Here is a 12,929-nt window from a genome sequence, read left to right as displayed (position 1 = left end):
AGTCATACCGACCAGTCTCGCTTCCTGGTTCTATCACTTCCTAGCTGTGTGGCTAGTACAGCAGTACTGCTGTGCAGATGATATGATCTAATACAGGGAAAGTTCTGAGAACCGTGCCTGGCAGAGAGCTAAATATGTACTAAAGGTAGCCATGGAACACTGTCTTAGCCATGTAATATGTACTTATCTCTTGCCACCAAGAGTGATGTTATGTTCTCAAGCCTCCTCAGAATGATCAACTCTGAGAGGAAATGGCCACAGAGAGCCCAGAGCTCTAGCTAATGCCTGGTGGAAGTGCTCTGAGTTGCAGCCAAGCCTGATGGATAAAGATCCACGATTCTCAGCAGGAGAGCACTTTCCAGGGTGTTTTTCTCACTGGCTTTCTGATCGCTGCCACTGGATAGAGTGAGCCCCTGGTGCTGGAATCGGCATGCTCGTCCTCTGCTTCTCTCAGCAGCCTGGCGTGCAGATGTCCTTACCCATGGACTGGCCAGCTGCAAGAGTTGGATTCTTACTCCCTTCAACCTGGTGTCCACGCCAGGTCCAGGCTAGCACAGAGGAGTGATTCTGCACACTGCCATTTATCAAAAGCACTTTGAAGTGGTGACCATTGTGGTCCTTACAAAGCAGTCTCCATCCCCCTGCTATGCTGGAGAATCTGCTGATGTTTCCAGTCACCAGAAAAGAGTGGGGCATCTAAGTGAGGGCTGGGGGAACCTGCAGCCTCAACTGTTAAGTTCCACCACGGACAGGGAGGTGGTAGGACCTTCTTGTGGATCTATAGGAGAGGCGGGGCCTAAAAACATCTTCTGGGAGCCTGCACACTGTCAAGGGAAGGTCCCCGCTATCAAATACAGGATGAAAAGTTTATTTTTAAGATCTTTGCCAAGTCCTTCCTTCAGAGGAATGCAGTCCGAAGCCTCCATCCTGAACAATAAGTCAAAGCTAGCACTGGAAGTAACGCATTTTTCCATGATGGTCTGACCCCTGCTTTATGACCTTCATGCTGACATTCTGCTGGGAACTCTTCCAACTAGGGGATCTCAGGAGGCTGCAGGAGGGGCAAGAAGGGGAAGTAAGCTTGCTACTGTTGTCTCAGGAACCTAAGCCCAGTTGATGACCCATCCCTTCAGGGTCCTGGCCGTGTCAACATTATTTAGTGGAAGCCTGGACGTCGTCATCCATCTGCTGCTCCAGGAGAGCAGCAGCTAACCTTGACCCAGCATTTACTATGCGGCTGCCTGCACTGAAAGCTTTTTACATGGATTCTATCTTTCTTGTCTAATCAGCACAACCATACCACGAGATAGCGAGGTAGGCGCTGTCAGCATTGCTTTTACACAGAGAACAAACACAAGCCCAGGGAGGTATCTAAGGCAACACCGCTGGGAGGTGGTAAAGTCAGGATTTACACCCGACCAGCGCAACTCAAGAGCCCACACTGTCACCACCAAGCTCAAACGCCTTTATCTTTATATCACTCTTGGGCTGAGATTTAAAAAATAAATAAATAAAAGGTTTTTTCCCTTTATAGGTTCTGGTAGAGACCACTGTGTTTTGATGTTTCATCCTATCTAGACAGGTCTGCCAACTCTCTACTCTGGCTTCCAGATCCCCTCTGAAATCACCCTTGACTTGGGTGGTCCATGGCAGTGTGTATCTGCTGTTTGGGAATTACATCTCGAATCTTTCAGACTCTCATTCAAAAACTCATCCCTGTGAGGATGATAAAGACCTCACACTCTCAAAGGGAGCTTGGGAATCCGTGGTGGCCTCCCCAGTCCTGAAGAGTCCTACAACAACCCATCCCCTTCCCCATACCCCTCCTGGGCAGGGGTCGAGCTAGGCAGTGGCTGGGCAGTGACACGCTGCATTTCCCTTCTTGTCCCTTCACATGGCAAATAAATAACAAGCCTCTTACATGCCAATCCTGTTTCTTGCTCTGCTCAAAACTACATTTGTCACTTTAAAAGCAAACCGGCATGAGGTATCTAAAATTGTCAAACTCATAGAAACAGAGAGCAGAATGGTGGTTGCACGGTGTGGGGAGGAGGAGGGAAATGGAGAGTTAATATTCAATGGGTATAAAGTTTCAGTTATGCAAGATGAATAAGTTCTACAGACCTGCTATACAACACTGCACTACGGTTAACACTACTGAATTGTATAGTTAAAAAGATTGTTAAGGGGCTTCCCTGGTGGCGCAGTGGTTGAGAGTCCACCTGCCGATGCAGGGGACGTGGGTTCGTGCCCCGGTCCGGGAGGATCCCACATGCCGCGGAGCGGCTGGGCCCGTGAGCCATGGCCGCTGAGCCTGCGCGTCCGGACCCTGTGCTCTGCAACGGGAGAGGCCACAACAGTGAGAGGCCCGCATACCGCAAAAAAAAAAAAAAAAAAAGTTTGTTAAGATCTCATGTTGTGTTCTTACCACTGTTAATAAAAAAAAAAAAGCAAACCTACAAATGACAAGATCACTCACAAGTACCTCTTAAAATTCAACTAAAAATACCGATAGCTATTCTATTTCTTTACTTATATAGAGTGAAACATACTAATGTGGTAAAGAAAAGCGTTCTTTCTATCTACATACATACGCATTTGAGAACTGATTTATGTCATAGTGAGGGGTCAGCTGTCTGTTTTTCTTTTGACTGACACATAAAAATGTTCTATGTGCTCAAAAATAACTTTCTCTCAATTTTCACTCTTCAATGCCACATAATACCATAAAAGCACGTGTATCAGCCAATATAAATACTACTCATGATAATGTTAACTATGCATGATGATGGATATGTTAATTAGCTTGACTGTGGTGACTATTTCACAATGCATATGCATATCGAAACATCGAACATTTTATTTGTTGGTGATACCTCAATAATGATGGGAAAAAGAGGAAAAAAGAAAACATGCCCTAAGTGTTAAGCGTCTACCTGGTATACTCAATAAATAGTAATCATTAGTGTTAAAAAAAAAAATACCCATGACTGTTGATAGTTAGGCTTTCTTTTTCTCTATAATTTCAGAATTCTGAATATATCATTGGCTCCTTGAGGTCTACGTGTGTAGTCTTGTCAAAACATACAAATCCTGAAGGTACTCTTTTCAAGAAGTGGCAGGTAATTCATTCTAAGCATAGTAAAGTACAGCTTTGGAATGATGCTGTTTCCAAAAGCCAAAGGCATATGCCGGACATTCAAGAAAGCAAGTTTTCTGTTGGACATACTGCGGGGAGTGCTGAAGGCACATATTACTCCAGGCTGCAACACAGATGGAAAAGAGAAGGCTTTCCAATGATCGTTACAAAATGCACTCATCAGGGTTTAGGAGACGGGGATGCAATTTAATCAATAAACGTCTCCTCTAAATCTCACACTTGGTTTCTTAAAAACCATTAAAAAAAAATCAAATTCTCTTCCATCAATCTTAGGAAAAATAGTAAGTGCAAAACCTAGGTGTAGCAGCGTCGGGAGAACCGGTACTGTTATTTCCATGGCTAAAGCCTCAAGTCAAGCAAACCAAAGCATGCAGAGCACCGACTAAGGATGGTGGCCCACATAGCCTGCTTCCCACAGATCAACTCCATAGTGGAAATTCCCCACAATAATGATCAGAGAAGGGCTCACCCCACTGCTGCGGCTTGGCTCCACCCCAGCATTTATCCCAGGTCGGGGTAAAGCAGCTGTGAGCAGACAGCACACACAAGCAGCACTTGAGCGTCTGGGGAAAACGGATACTCACCTCCGCGATCTTCAGCACTGCGCTCCCATTCAGGTCAAAGGTTGGGGTGTAGGTTATGCAGAGTAAAACCTTTAACAGCCAGGAGGCAGAGGAGGAAGGAAGAGAGAAGGAAGTAAAAATTTAGAAATAAATTTCCACTTCACATGTTATTAGTGCAGTCCTGTTTTTTATGACTCTTTCGCTCTTTGCTTTTCATATGTTTCTTTCCATCCCACCCACTGCTCTCTAATTAGTGACCACACATTGCCCAATAAAATAGAGACTAATACTTGTAAAAGGAAGAAGCATTGTAAGCCTGGCCAGAGATGGCTTTCTTCAACTCCAGGTCTGTCCAGTAATAAAGAAAACCAAACGGCCAGGCTCACTGCTAGGTCCTGTACGTGAATTACCTAGACTGATATTTTTAGTAAGCGTCATTATTACCGTCCTCATCTTACTGATAAGGACACTGCACCTCCGAATGATTAAATAAGCTGCCAAAGTCACACAGGTACCAGCTGTGGAGCTGAGATCTGAACCCAAGTAATCTGACTCCATGCCCTGACTGACCATGCAATACTGTCTCTACATCTTCCTAGACCGGAGCGTCACTGTATTTTTCTGTTCCTCTCGCCTTCCCAGATCCACATGGGATTAGACATTCTTTTATGGGCACTTTCTTCTTTCCTTCTTTATTTCCCCCAGCACACTGCCTGGGGCTTATTTATTAGTTCCAGATTCCCCTTATTCTCCAAGTTACATAGACAGTGAGTCGATGACATTTACAAGATCTTTAAAGACCACTAAAAATTCCACTCTCTACTTGTAGAGCTATTAGGGAATAGATCAATAAAAGCCCAGGGCATTTTAAGAATTGCTTCTAATTTTACAGATAAAAGGCTAGATGCTCCCCTGTCCATTTGGCTTCTGATGCTGCAAATTATCTCGCAGGTGGTCCCAGACATGAAATTGCTGATGTCTGCTCCTTGATCCCCAAACCCAACAGCCACGTCCTGCCTGCAGCTCGGCCTGTCAGTGGCAGCCTCAGAGGATGTTTCTCACCTGGTTCTGCCTAACTCGTGAAAGAGCGCTGAAGCCTAGCAAATTTACCATTAGGATATACACCTGCTCAGCACATCAAAAAGTGTAACTGTCCCATGGGGCATGGAACCTCCTAAATCGCTCAGTCTTAGTTACCAGCCAGGCCAGCCCTAGGAACAGTCACGCCTTTAGAGAAAGCAAACAGGTAGGTAATTAAAGAAGGAAAAAGGGATTCTTGCCAATTTTAGTCACAAGGTTAGAATAAATTCACAATTTTTTGTTCCTTAAGGCACCTGAGCGCCAAGAGCTGACTCCAGATAAAAATCGTCTGAATGCCACGTTGGCCGAGAGAGGGGGACTGTGGGAACTACTGCCCCATGGCTTCATGGGAAAAGGCTTTCTTTTGTTTGATGACTACCTTTGGGGGTCGGAGTCTGGCATGCAAGGAGGGATGAGAGCTGAGGACAACAGGGTCACCAGGTCCTAATTTCGCCTGGGGAGAGGCCATGTCTTCTAATGCCTCTGTAGTTGATGGCATCTCTGCCTGACACCCTCCTATCCTGGGATCCTCCTAGGTTTTTTCCTCATGTGGCTCATCTCCTGGCTTCTTGGTGGTCTCAACTCAAATGTCGCCCCTCAGATAGGCCTGCGGCCCTCCCTGAACACTCTCTCTGAAATGGCCTCTCTCACAGCTCCTTGTTTCACTTGCTTCAGAGCAAGCACCAGTCTCATAAATTACTGGTTTATTTACTTATTTATAATCTTCTCATTAGACTATAACATCCACTGAGCATCTGAAAGGCCCTCAGGCTTTCTCATATGAGGCTTTCGTACTTTGATTTCTTGCTACCTTGCACAGCTTCTCTTTCTTATTTATTTTTTCTATGTCATGTTTCACGGCAGGTGGGTGGAGGGTATGAGACAGTGGCTGGTGTAGGTGGTGGTCTGGGGAGGTGAGGTGGCCCATCTTGGCCCTTGGTTTTTTAAGTCATTACAATAAAGGCTGGCAACTGGCAAGACCTTACAATATGAAACTAATCATGGCAAATTTTTGTCTGAACTGGCTAATTAATAATGTTACTTATAGGACCAATGATCGACTTCCTGCCTTCCATCGCTCCGTGCATTCATACAAGGTGTGCAAGGGTAAGAAAGAAGTTTTCAAAAGCCAACCCAGTTTTCTGTGAACAAGAGCTGCTTTATGCAACAGAGGCTAGAGGAAGTGGGAGCCGTGTCTATGGTGAGGTCTTCGGGAAGGGCACTGAGTTGGCATATTTGCTAATCAAGCTTCTCAGGGGAACAGAGGAGGCTGGACTCTGCCACCGGGAAGCCAGCCAAGTGTAGAGGGAGGCCTCACAGCAACAGTCTGAAGGAAGCTGAAGATCCCTGCACCCAACTGATGCTGATCCTGTTCAAAAGATCATTGAAAAACAGGCTCTCCACACCTAATGTCTGGCCACTAATATCCAAAGACTCACTGAGCTCTATGCAAAAACTAAAAACAAGAAAAAATAGTGAAAGTGAAGCATAATAATGAAGCCGTCTCCTTAAGCTCACACAACTTGTTTTTCTGGAAGCAGAGCAGGTTTTAACTCCAGAGCTGACGGTGCCCATGGCCCGCCTATGACTCCCAAGACATATAAAGGGCCCCCAGTTTCTAGCTAGGATGGTGCAGCAGACAGATGTGACTTATTGCAAATGATACACGGAAAAACGGTGCCCAAAGCCTGGCAAGCACTAATTCACTGGATTCAAACACAGACCGGGTGTAGGAAATTTAGGGTGACGGCAAATTAATTTCAAGTGTCTGACTTCCACTGCATAATGAAAGAGTAAGTTTAGACTGGTATTCTGAGCACGTTGGCCTCAAGGAAAACAGGAGCACCTAAATATTGAGGACAATTCCATTAAAAATACATCCCTCACAGGGTCATTAAAGCATACTGACTACATTATCACTGAACAGCAAGAACTTGAGTGACAGGCAGCGTCTTGCAATCTAGATGGTTGGTGCTGCCTCCATAAATAAGCCAAGAGGATGGGGAAAGTAGGTGCAAAACCGTCCACAAAAAGGGCACGATCATTACAGAGGCTAATAAAAATCGCAATTATGAAAAAAACAATAACTGAATAGCTACTATATACAAGAAACAACCCTGCAATTAAAAATGTGTATAGAAACAATGGATAAAACAGATAAGACTGGAAAGGAGAAAGAGAAGCTGATTTATTGCAAGCATTGGGCCCAAGTGATAAGAATCTGAAAAATTTAGCCACATTAGGAACACAGAGAGACAGATGCGGATAGATAATGATGACAAGTGCAAGATCACAGGTATGCACTTCTCATCAGGAAAACCCCGGATGAATCCTCTCCCGGATATCCTCTCCTCTCCCGGATAAGATGCAAGGGCATCTTATCGTCATGATTGGGGTTTCTCCATCAGGCTCATTCTGCCCTGCGATCACAATCACGACAGAGCAGGGGCTGTGATGTCAGGGCTAAAACACAAGTGTTTCAGTAACGTGACTGTGGCATGTGATTTAGTATTTAATTGCTGTGAATTTGCCTACATCCTCTAAGCCCCTTATCTTTAAAATTCCCATCCCACCTCACAAGGATATTTAGAGGAAAAATTAATTAAATGACTTTAAAAAAAAAAAGAGGGGCTTCTCTGGTGGCGCAGTGGTTAAGAATCTGCCTGTCAATGCAGGGGACACGGGTTCGAGCCCTGGTCGGGGAAGATCCCACATGCTGCGGAGCAACTAAGCCCGTGCACCACAACTACTGAGCCTGAGCTCTAGAACCCGTGAGCCACAACTACTGAGCCCACGTGCCACAACTACTGAAGTCTGCGCGCCTAGAGCCCGTGCCCTGCAACAAGAGAAGCCACTGCAATGAGAAGCCCACACACCGCAACGAAGAGTAGCCCTCACTCGTCACAACTAGAGAAAGCCCGCGCACAGCAACAAAGACTCAGTGCAGCCAAAAATTAATTAATTAATTTTTTAAAAAAAGAGTACACAGTACATATATCTCTAGGCTATCGTCTCATAGAGATTAAACAAGTCTCCATTTGATGTAACACATGGCAGCCATTCCAGTGTAAATAATTAGATGCATTTTAAGTAAAACAAAAGAAAAAAAATCAATCAGATCATCCGCATTCAAAAGTATAAATCTTTCCAAGTCTTCATCCTACTATGTATCACTGCCCCCAATTCCTACTGTCTAAAGCCCTCGTCATTCTGACCCAGCTCCACTTCCTCTCTCCTTGATGTTCTCCCTTTCAGGCCCCAAATCAATTCAAGGCATTATTCGCCAAGGTTCTAATTGCTGTGGGGTCACAAATACAAAGCAAGCACCATCTTTACCATTACAAACTCACCATCTATTGGAGAAATGAATACTTGTACAACTATACTTCATGGCTGACTATAGTGAGTGCTACTGCAACCGTGAGGTATATAATAATTCTTAAGGTCAGAAGACATCTCAACTTCGGAGAGCAGAGAATTCACAGATTAGATAATGTGTGAGCAAAGCACTGATACAGGGGAGAAAAGGGAGGGACAGATGTACCAAGCAAAGGAAATGCTGTGAGTAAAGGTATGAAGTGTGAAAGCAGAGGCTGGAGATGGTGCTAAAAAGGTTGGCTGGAACCTTATTACACATCAACTTAAATGCCCCATGTTAAGTCTTTTGCACAGATTATTTTAGGGCTGGTTGGGGCAACAAATCACAACTAAAACTAGATGTAGGGACTTCCCTGGTGGTCCAGTGGTTAAGACTCCAAGCTCCCAAAGCAGGGGGCACGGGTTTGATCCCTGGTCAGGGAACTAAGACCTTGCATTCCACATGGCACAGTCTAAACAGACAAACAAATAAAAACTAGATGTACTGAGGCAAACTAGAAATCAGAGCAATAAAGCAGACAATATGTTGTAGATGAATTAAAGACAGAGCCTAGTCATTCCAGTGGCAATGAACTGACTGGGGTGCATTGGTGAAGGGATGAAGGGAATTCACAAATAGAAGGCAATGGTCACCCATGTATGAAATCTGGGTGTCACCCAACCACTGTTCTCTCCCCACCTACTCCCTACCATTCTAGTCAACCTGGTTGAAATCTCTCATATACCCCTATTCCCATATATTTCATAAAGCTTTATATTAGATAATAAAGTAACATGTTTTAGAGAACAAAGATATACCTTGTTCAAAATCCGTCACATAAATATTACTCTACAGATGTGAATTAATCCCAGAATGGGCAGAAAACGCAAAAGGCTTATTCCATAGCATTTACTTGGAGCAGTTTAGATATACTACTTAAATCTGGGTGCCCTCTCCACCACCCACTAGATTTATGAGCTCCTTGGTAGTAAGGTCTAACTTTTTTTTTTTTTTGCGGTACGCGGGCCTCTCACTGTTGTGGCCTCTCCCGTTGCGGAGCACAGGCTCCGGACGCACAGGCTCCGCAGCATGTGGGATCTTCCCAGACCAGGGCACGAACCCGCGTCCCCTGCATTGGCAGGCGGACTCTCAACCACTGCGCCACCAGGGAAGCCCAGGTCTAACTTTTTGATGCGCACCATGTTTATAGTGCCTTGCCAGGCTCTGGGAGGTGTGGTGAGTCCCAGTCCACGCTCAATCCCTCCTATGCATTGTCCACATGAGTAATCAACTACACAGAGTTTCAGTGGGACTGTGCATCTGTGTGCCTAGTCATTATTGTAAAATGTGTAGGCAATGTGATAAGACAGGCCGGTGACACAGAAGGAAATTGTCCTGGGAATCTGAATGTCAGATCCAGGTGGTGTGACTGGCTAAAGGCAGTTTTTGCAGCCTTATGGGTAATAATACTAGAGCTTCAGCTGACCTCGTTAGGGTAATCAGAATTTAGTGAGTCCCCATTCAGGAGGTCCAGCTATTTGGCAGGACCTCAAGCAGGACAGGGAGAAAAACATCTCTACCAACCAGAGGGCATCTCCCGTGAGACTTATAGAACACCTGTTACTCTCTGCTGAGAACCTATTTTTTTTGCACTCAACACAGTAACTGGTAACTTATGTAAGATTTCTGAGTCAAAGAGCTCATTTCTGCTAAAGTTTCAAATGAGTCCTCTACAGGACCATTTGCAGGGGATGAAGGAGTAAAGAAATGATTCCTAAGCTTACTGGATAGCAACCGCACTCCCACTTTATCTCTCCCTTGTGCTGCATTACTCAGGCTGCCATTCATTCATTCATTCCACAAATACTTACTGAGGTGTGACAAGTGGTCAGGCCCAGTGCTAGGTGTTGGGCATACAGGAGGAACTAAAAAAGATACCCTGATCCTTGCGCTCTGTAAAGCTAACATGTGGTTTCGAAGACAGTGACAAAACAAGGGATTACAATAAGTTGTGATGAACATGATGACTGGGAAAATGCACTGGACTCTGAAAAGCATATCAGGGTCTAACACACAGTACACTTGTAATGTTATACTCCTTTTTTTTTTTTGGCTGCACCTCACGGCCTGTAGGATCTCAGTACCCCAAGCAGGGAGTGAACCCGTGCCCCTGCACTGGAAGGTGGAGTCTTAACCACTGGACCACCGGGCAAGTCCCTATACTCATCTTTAATAGAACTCTAAATTTATGCTGTAACACGTATAATTAAGGAGTGAAAAACCCAGGGAGGAAGATGAGGAGACCGTCAAGAAGTGAGCTAATCCGTGGGAGTCAACCTACCCTAAGGCACACTGGGGACACGGAGGCATGTTGAATGAACAGGAATCTTCTTTTCCTTACACTATTAAAATATACATTGGTGCTTAGTTTACACGTAAGTGCTTCCTGAGGTCACTGTCGTTTCATTTCTCCAAATATCAGATGCTATTTATGAATCAAATAATCTACTATAGCTCAAAAAGTAACTCAAAATTTGAGTACAGCCCACAGGGGCTTTGTCTTTCCCTCATTTGAAGAGGAGCAAACTCTCTGGAAATCCTTGATGCCAGGCACCGTTTCAAACCCCAGCTCTGGTTCTGGCTGAAATTTTTGCTTTGTTATTTAATGCACATTCCCTTCTGGCCTCTCATGTATATTGGCTTGAAGATTCATAAACTTAAATGTATTTGCATAATTCCTTTTCTTGAGAAACAGCCCAGTTCTTTTTTTTTTTTTTTTTTTTAACTCCGTTAAATTTGGCAAAAACAAGGATGGAAAATTCAGTGACAAGGACAGGAATACTGAGACACCAAATGCCTTTCTCTCGTGTGCAGGGCTTGCCCCCCTCCTGGGGGTGCAGCCTTATGATTATGTGCTGCTGAAAGCGTACCTCGGCCATGAAATAGATGCTTCCCCTCATGGTGCACCTGTAAACAACAAAGCAGGCTCAGTCTCCCGCAGACAGCAGAAGGGCAGAGCACACATCTTTAGTTTGGGGGATGCAGTATCACAAAGTCAACAGAGAATTTCAGAGGCCATCTTCCTATGGTCTAAATTTAAAATGTGGATGGCCAAAGATAAGCATTTTTTTCTTGTCTTGATCAAAGTTGCTCAACCTCAGAAATACCGACATTTTGGGGCCAAATAATTCTCTTCGTGGGAGATTGTCCTGTGTATTATAGGATGTTTAGCAGCGTCCCTGGCCCCCATAACCTCTAGATGGCAGTGGCTCTCCCTCCCCCAGTTGTGACAACCAAAAAAAACGTCTCTAGACATTGTCAAATATTCCCTGGGGGACAAAATGCTCACCTGTTGAGAACCACTCTTAGGTCATTTATACCCCATGCCTTGTGGATATAACTGAGAATCTCTACATCACCCTGCTTCCAAAAGCCTCAGAGCTAGAATGCAGGACTTCCAGAGGGGACCTGGGGTGAGTCACTGATCCTTCACCGGGCTTCAGAGATCCTGAATTGAAGGTAACAACAAGGCTGTTGTTGAGCCACACCCCAATCTTTATTTTGATCCAAAGAAAATGAATCAAATTATTTTAGTGCATGAAACGTCTACCACTTGTGACTTAAATTGATTTACATTAGGCTGAGGTGACAGGTAATTACAGAAATCACTTTCTGGCCCAACTTGCCCAAATTCTGGCAGATAGCTATTCTGAGAGGTTTTTTTTTAGTCAGTAGAAGATTTTTCTAGAGCTCATGAGTCCCCAGTTTGGAAAACATTGCAAATTACTTATTGGTTTATGGTCATGTCTCAGGTTCTTTCCTGGCCTTTATTTGTTGCCACTACTAATAAGTTTAATATTCAACATACACATCAGATGTGCCCTTAGCACCTAATTCTAGCAAACAGTACACCAGTGATATCTGTAGAAAAAATATGTAAATATTAAATTATAATGAACTTGAACTTAGCTAATTTGCTTGAACAAATAATCCAATCGTTCTTATTCTTCTTACCTTCTCCCTCTAAACTCTCTTCCTTGGCAAACTCTCATAACTCTTACCTCTAACTAGAAGGCTCACAGATGCATTTCTAGAGCCAATATTTCTCCCAAGTTTCAAACCTTGATTTCAGCTTATAAACATCAGAAATGATATATGCAATTTCATGAAAATCACATAAACCATACTAAGTCTCCAACATGGTAAACAGCTTAACACTTCTTCCTGCTCTAAAATTCTTAATTACGCAACCATTAAAATTATCTGTGAGGGGATAAATATAGCCGTGTGGGAAATGCTTACAATCTAAAGTTAAATGAAAAGCAAAAAATAAAATCATATATACACAGTGAATGTAACTGTAAACACATAAATCAATATGATTAGAAACGCATATACAGAAGTCAGTCTCAGTGATGAAATCTACAATGGATGCTTTCTATTTTGGAAAGCCTGTAATGTGAAACTCCTTGTATTTATTCTTTTAAAATATTGTAACTCTTTGATATCTGACAGTATGAATTCACCATCTCTCTCCTAAGTTAGCCCCTTAAAATCCATCATTCAGCCAGAAACTCCAGCTGCAAGTCTTGATATCATCTTGGATTTTCCCCTTCTCACCTACTCACCGCCTATGCCACCGCCCATCACCAGCTACTGCAAATCCCCTCAGTGTCCTCAGCTGCACTTGTCTGCACTCAGCTGCGGGGCACCCCTCCTGTCCCCTCCAACCTGGCTCTCACAACGAGCCATCTCGCCAGTGCCTCCG

The 12,929-nt window shown here is 44.1% G+C and overlaps 1 protein-coding gene across 1 annotated transcript in view; it reads right to left on the bottom strand.

Moving 5' to 3' along the window:
* Positions 1 to 12,929, bottom strand: part of ARFGEF3 (ARFGEF family member 3) — a 186,102-nt gene that overhangs the window by 109,595 nt on the left and 63,578 nt on the right. The window contains exon 5 of the mRNA XM_029224180.1: positions 3,745 to 3,813. Within this exon, the coding sequence (XP_029080013.1) occupies positions 3,745 to 3,813 (69 nt within the window). The remainder of the gene's footprint in view (positions 1 to 3,744; positions 3,814 to 12,929) is intronic.

The sequence above is a fragment of the Monodon monoceros genome, unplaced genomic scaffold, assembly GCF_005190385.1.
Source record: "Monodon monoceros isolate NGI ecotype Baffin Bay Population unplaced genomic scaffold, NGI_Narwhal_1 Super_Scaffold_15, whole genome shotgun sequence".
Classification (NCBI taxonomy): domain Eukaryota; kingdom Metazoa; phylum Chordata; class Mammalia; order Artiodactyla; family Monodontidae; genus Monodon; species Monodon monoceros.
Note: the sequence above shows the minus strand (reverse complement) of the source record. Positions and strands in the feature narration are given on the sequence as shown.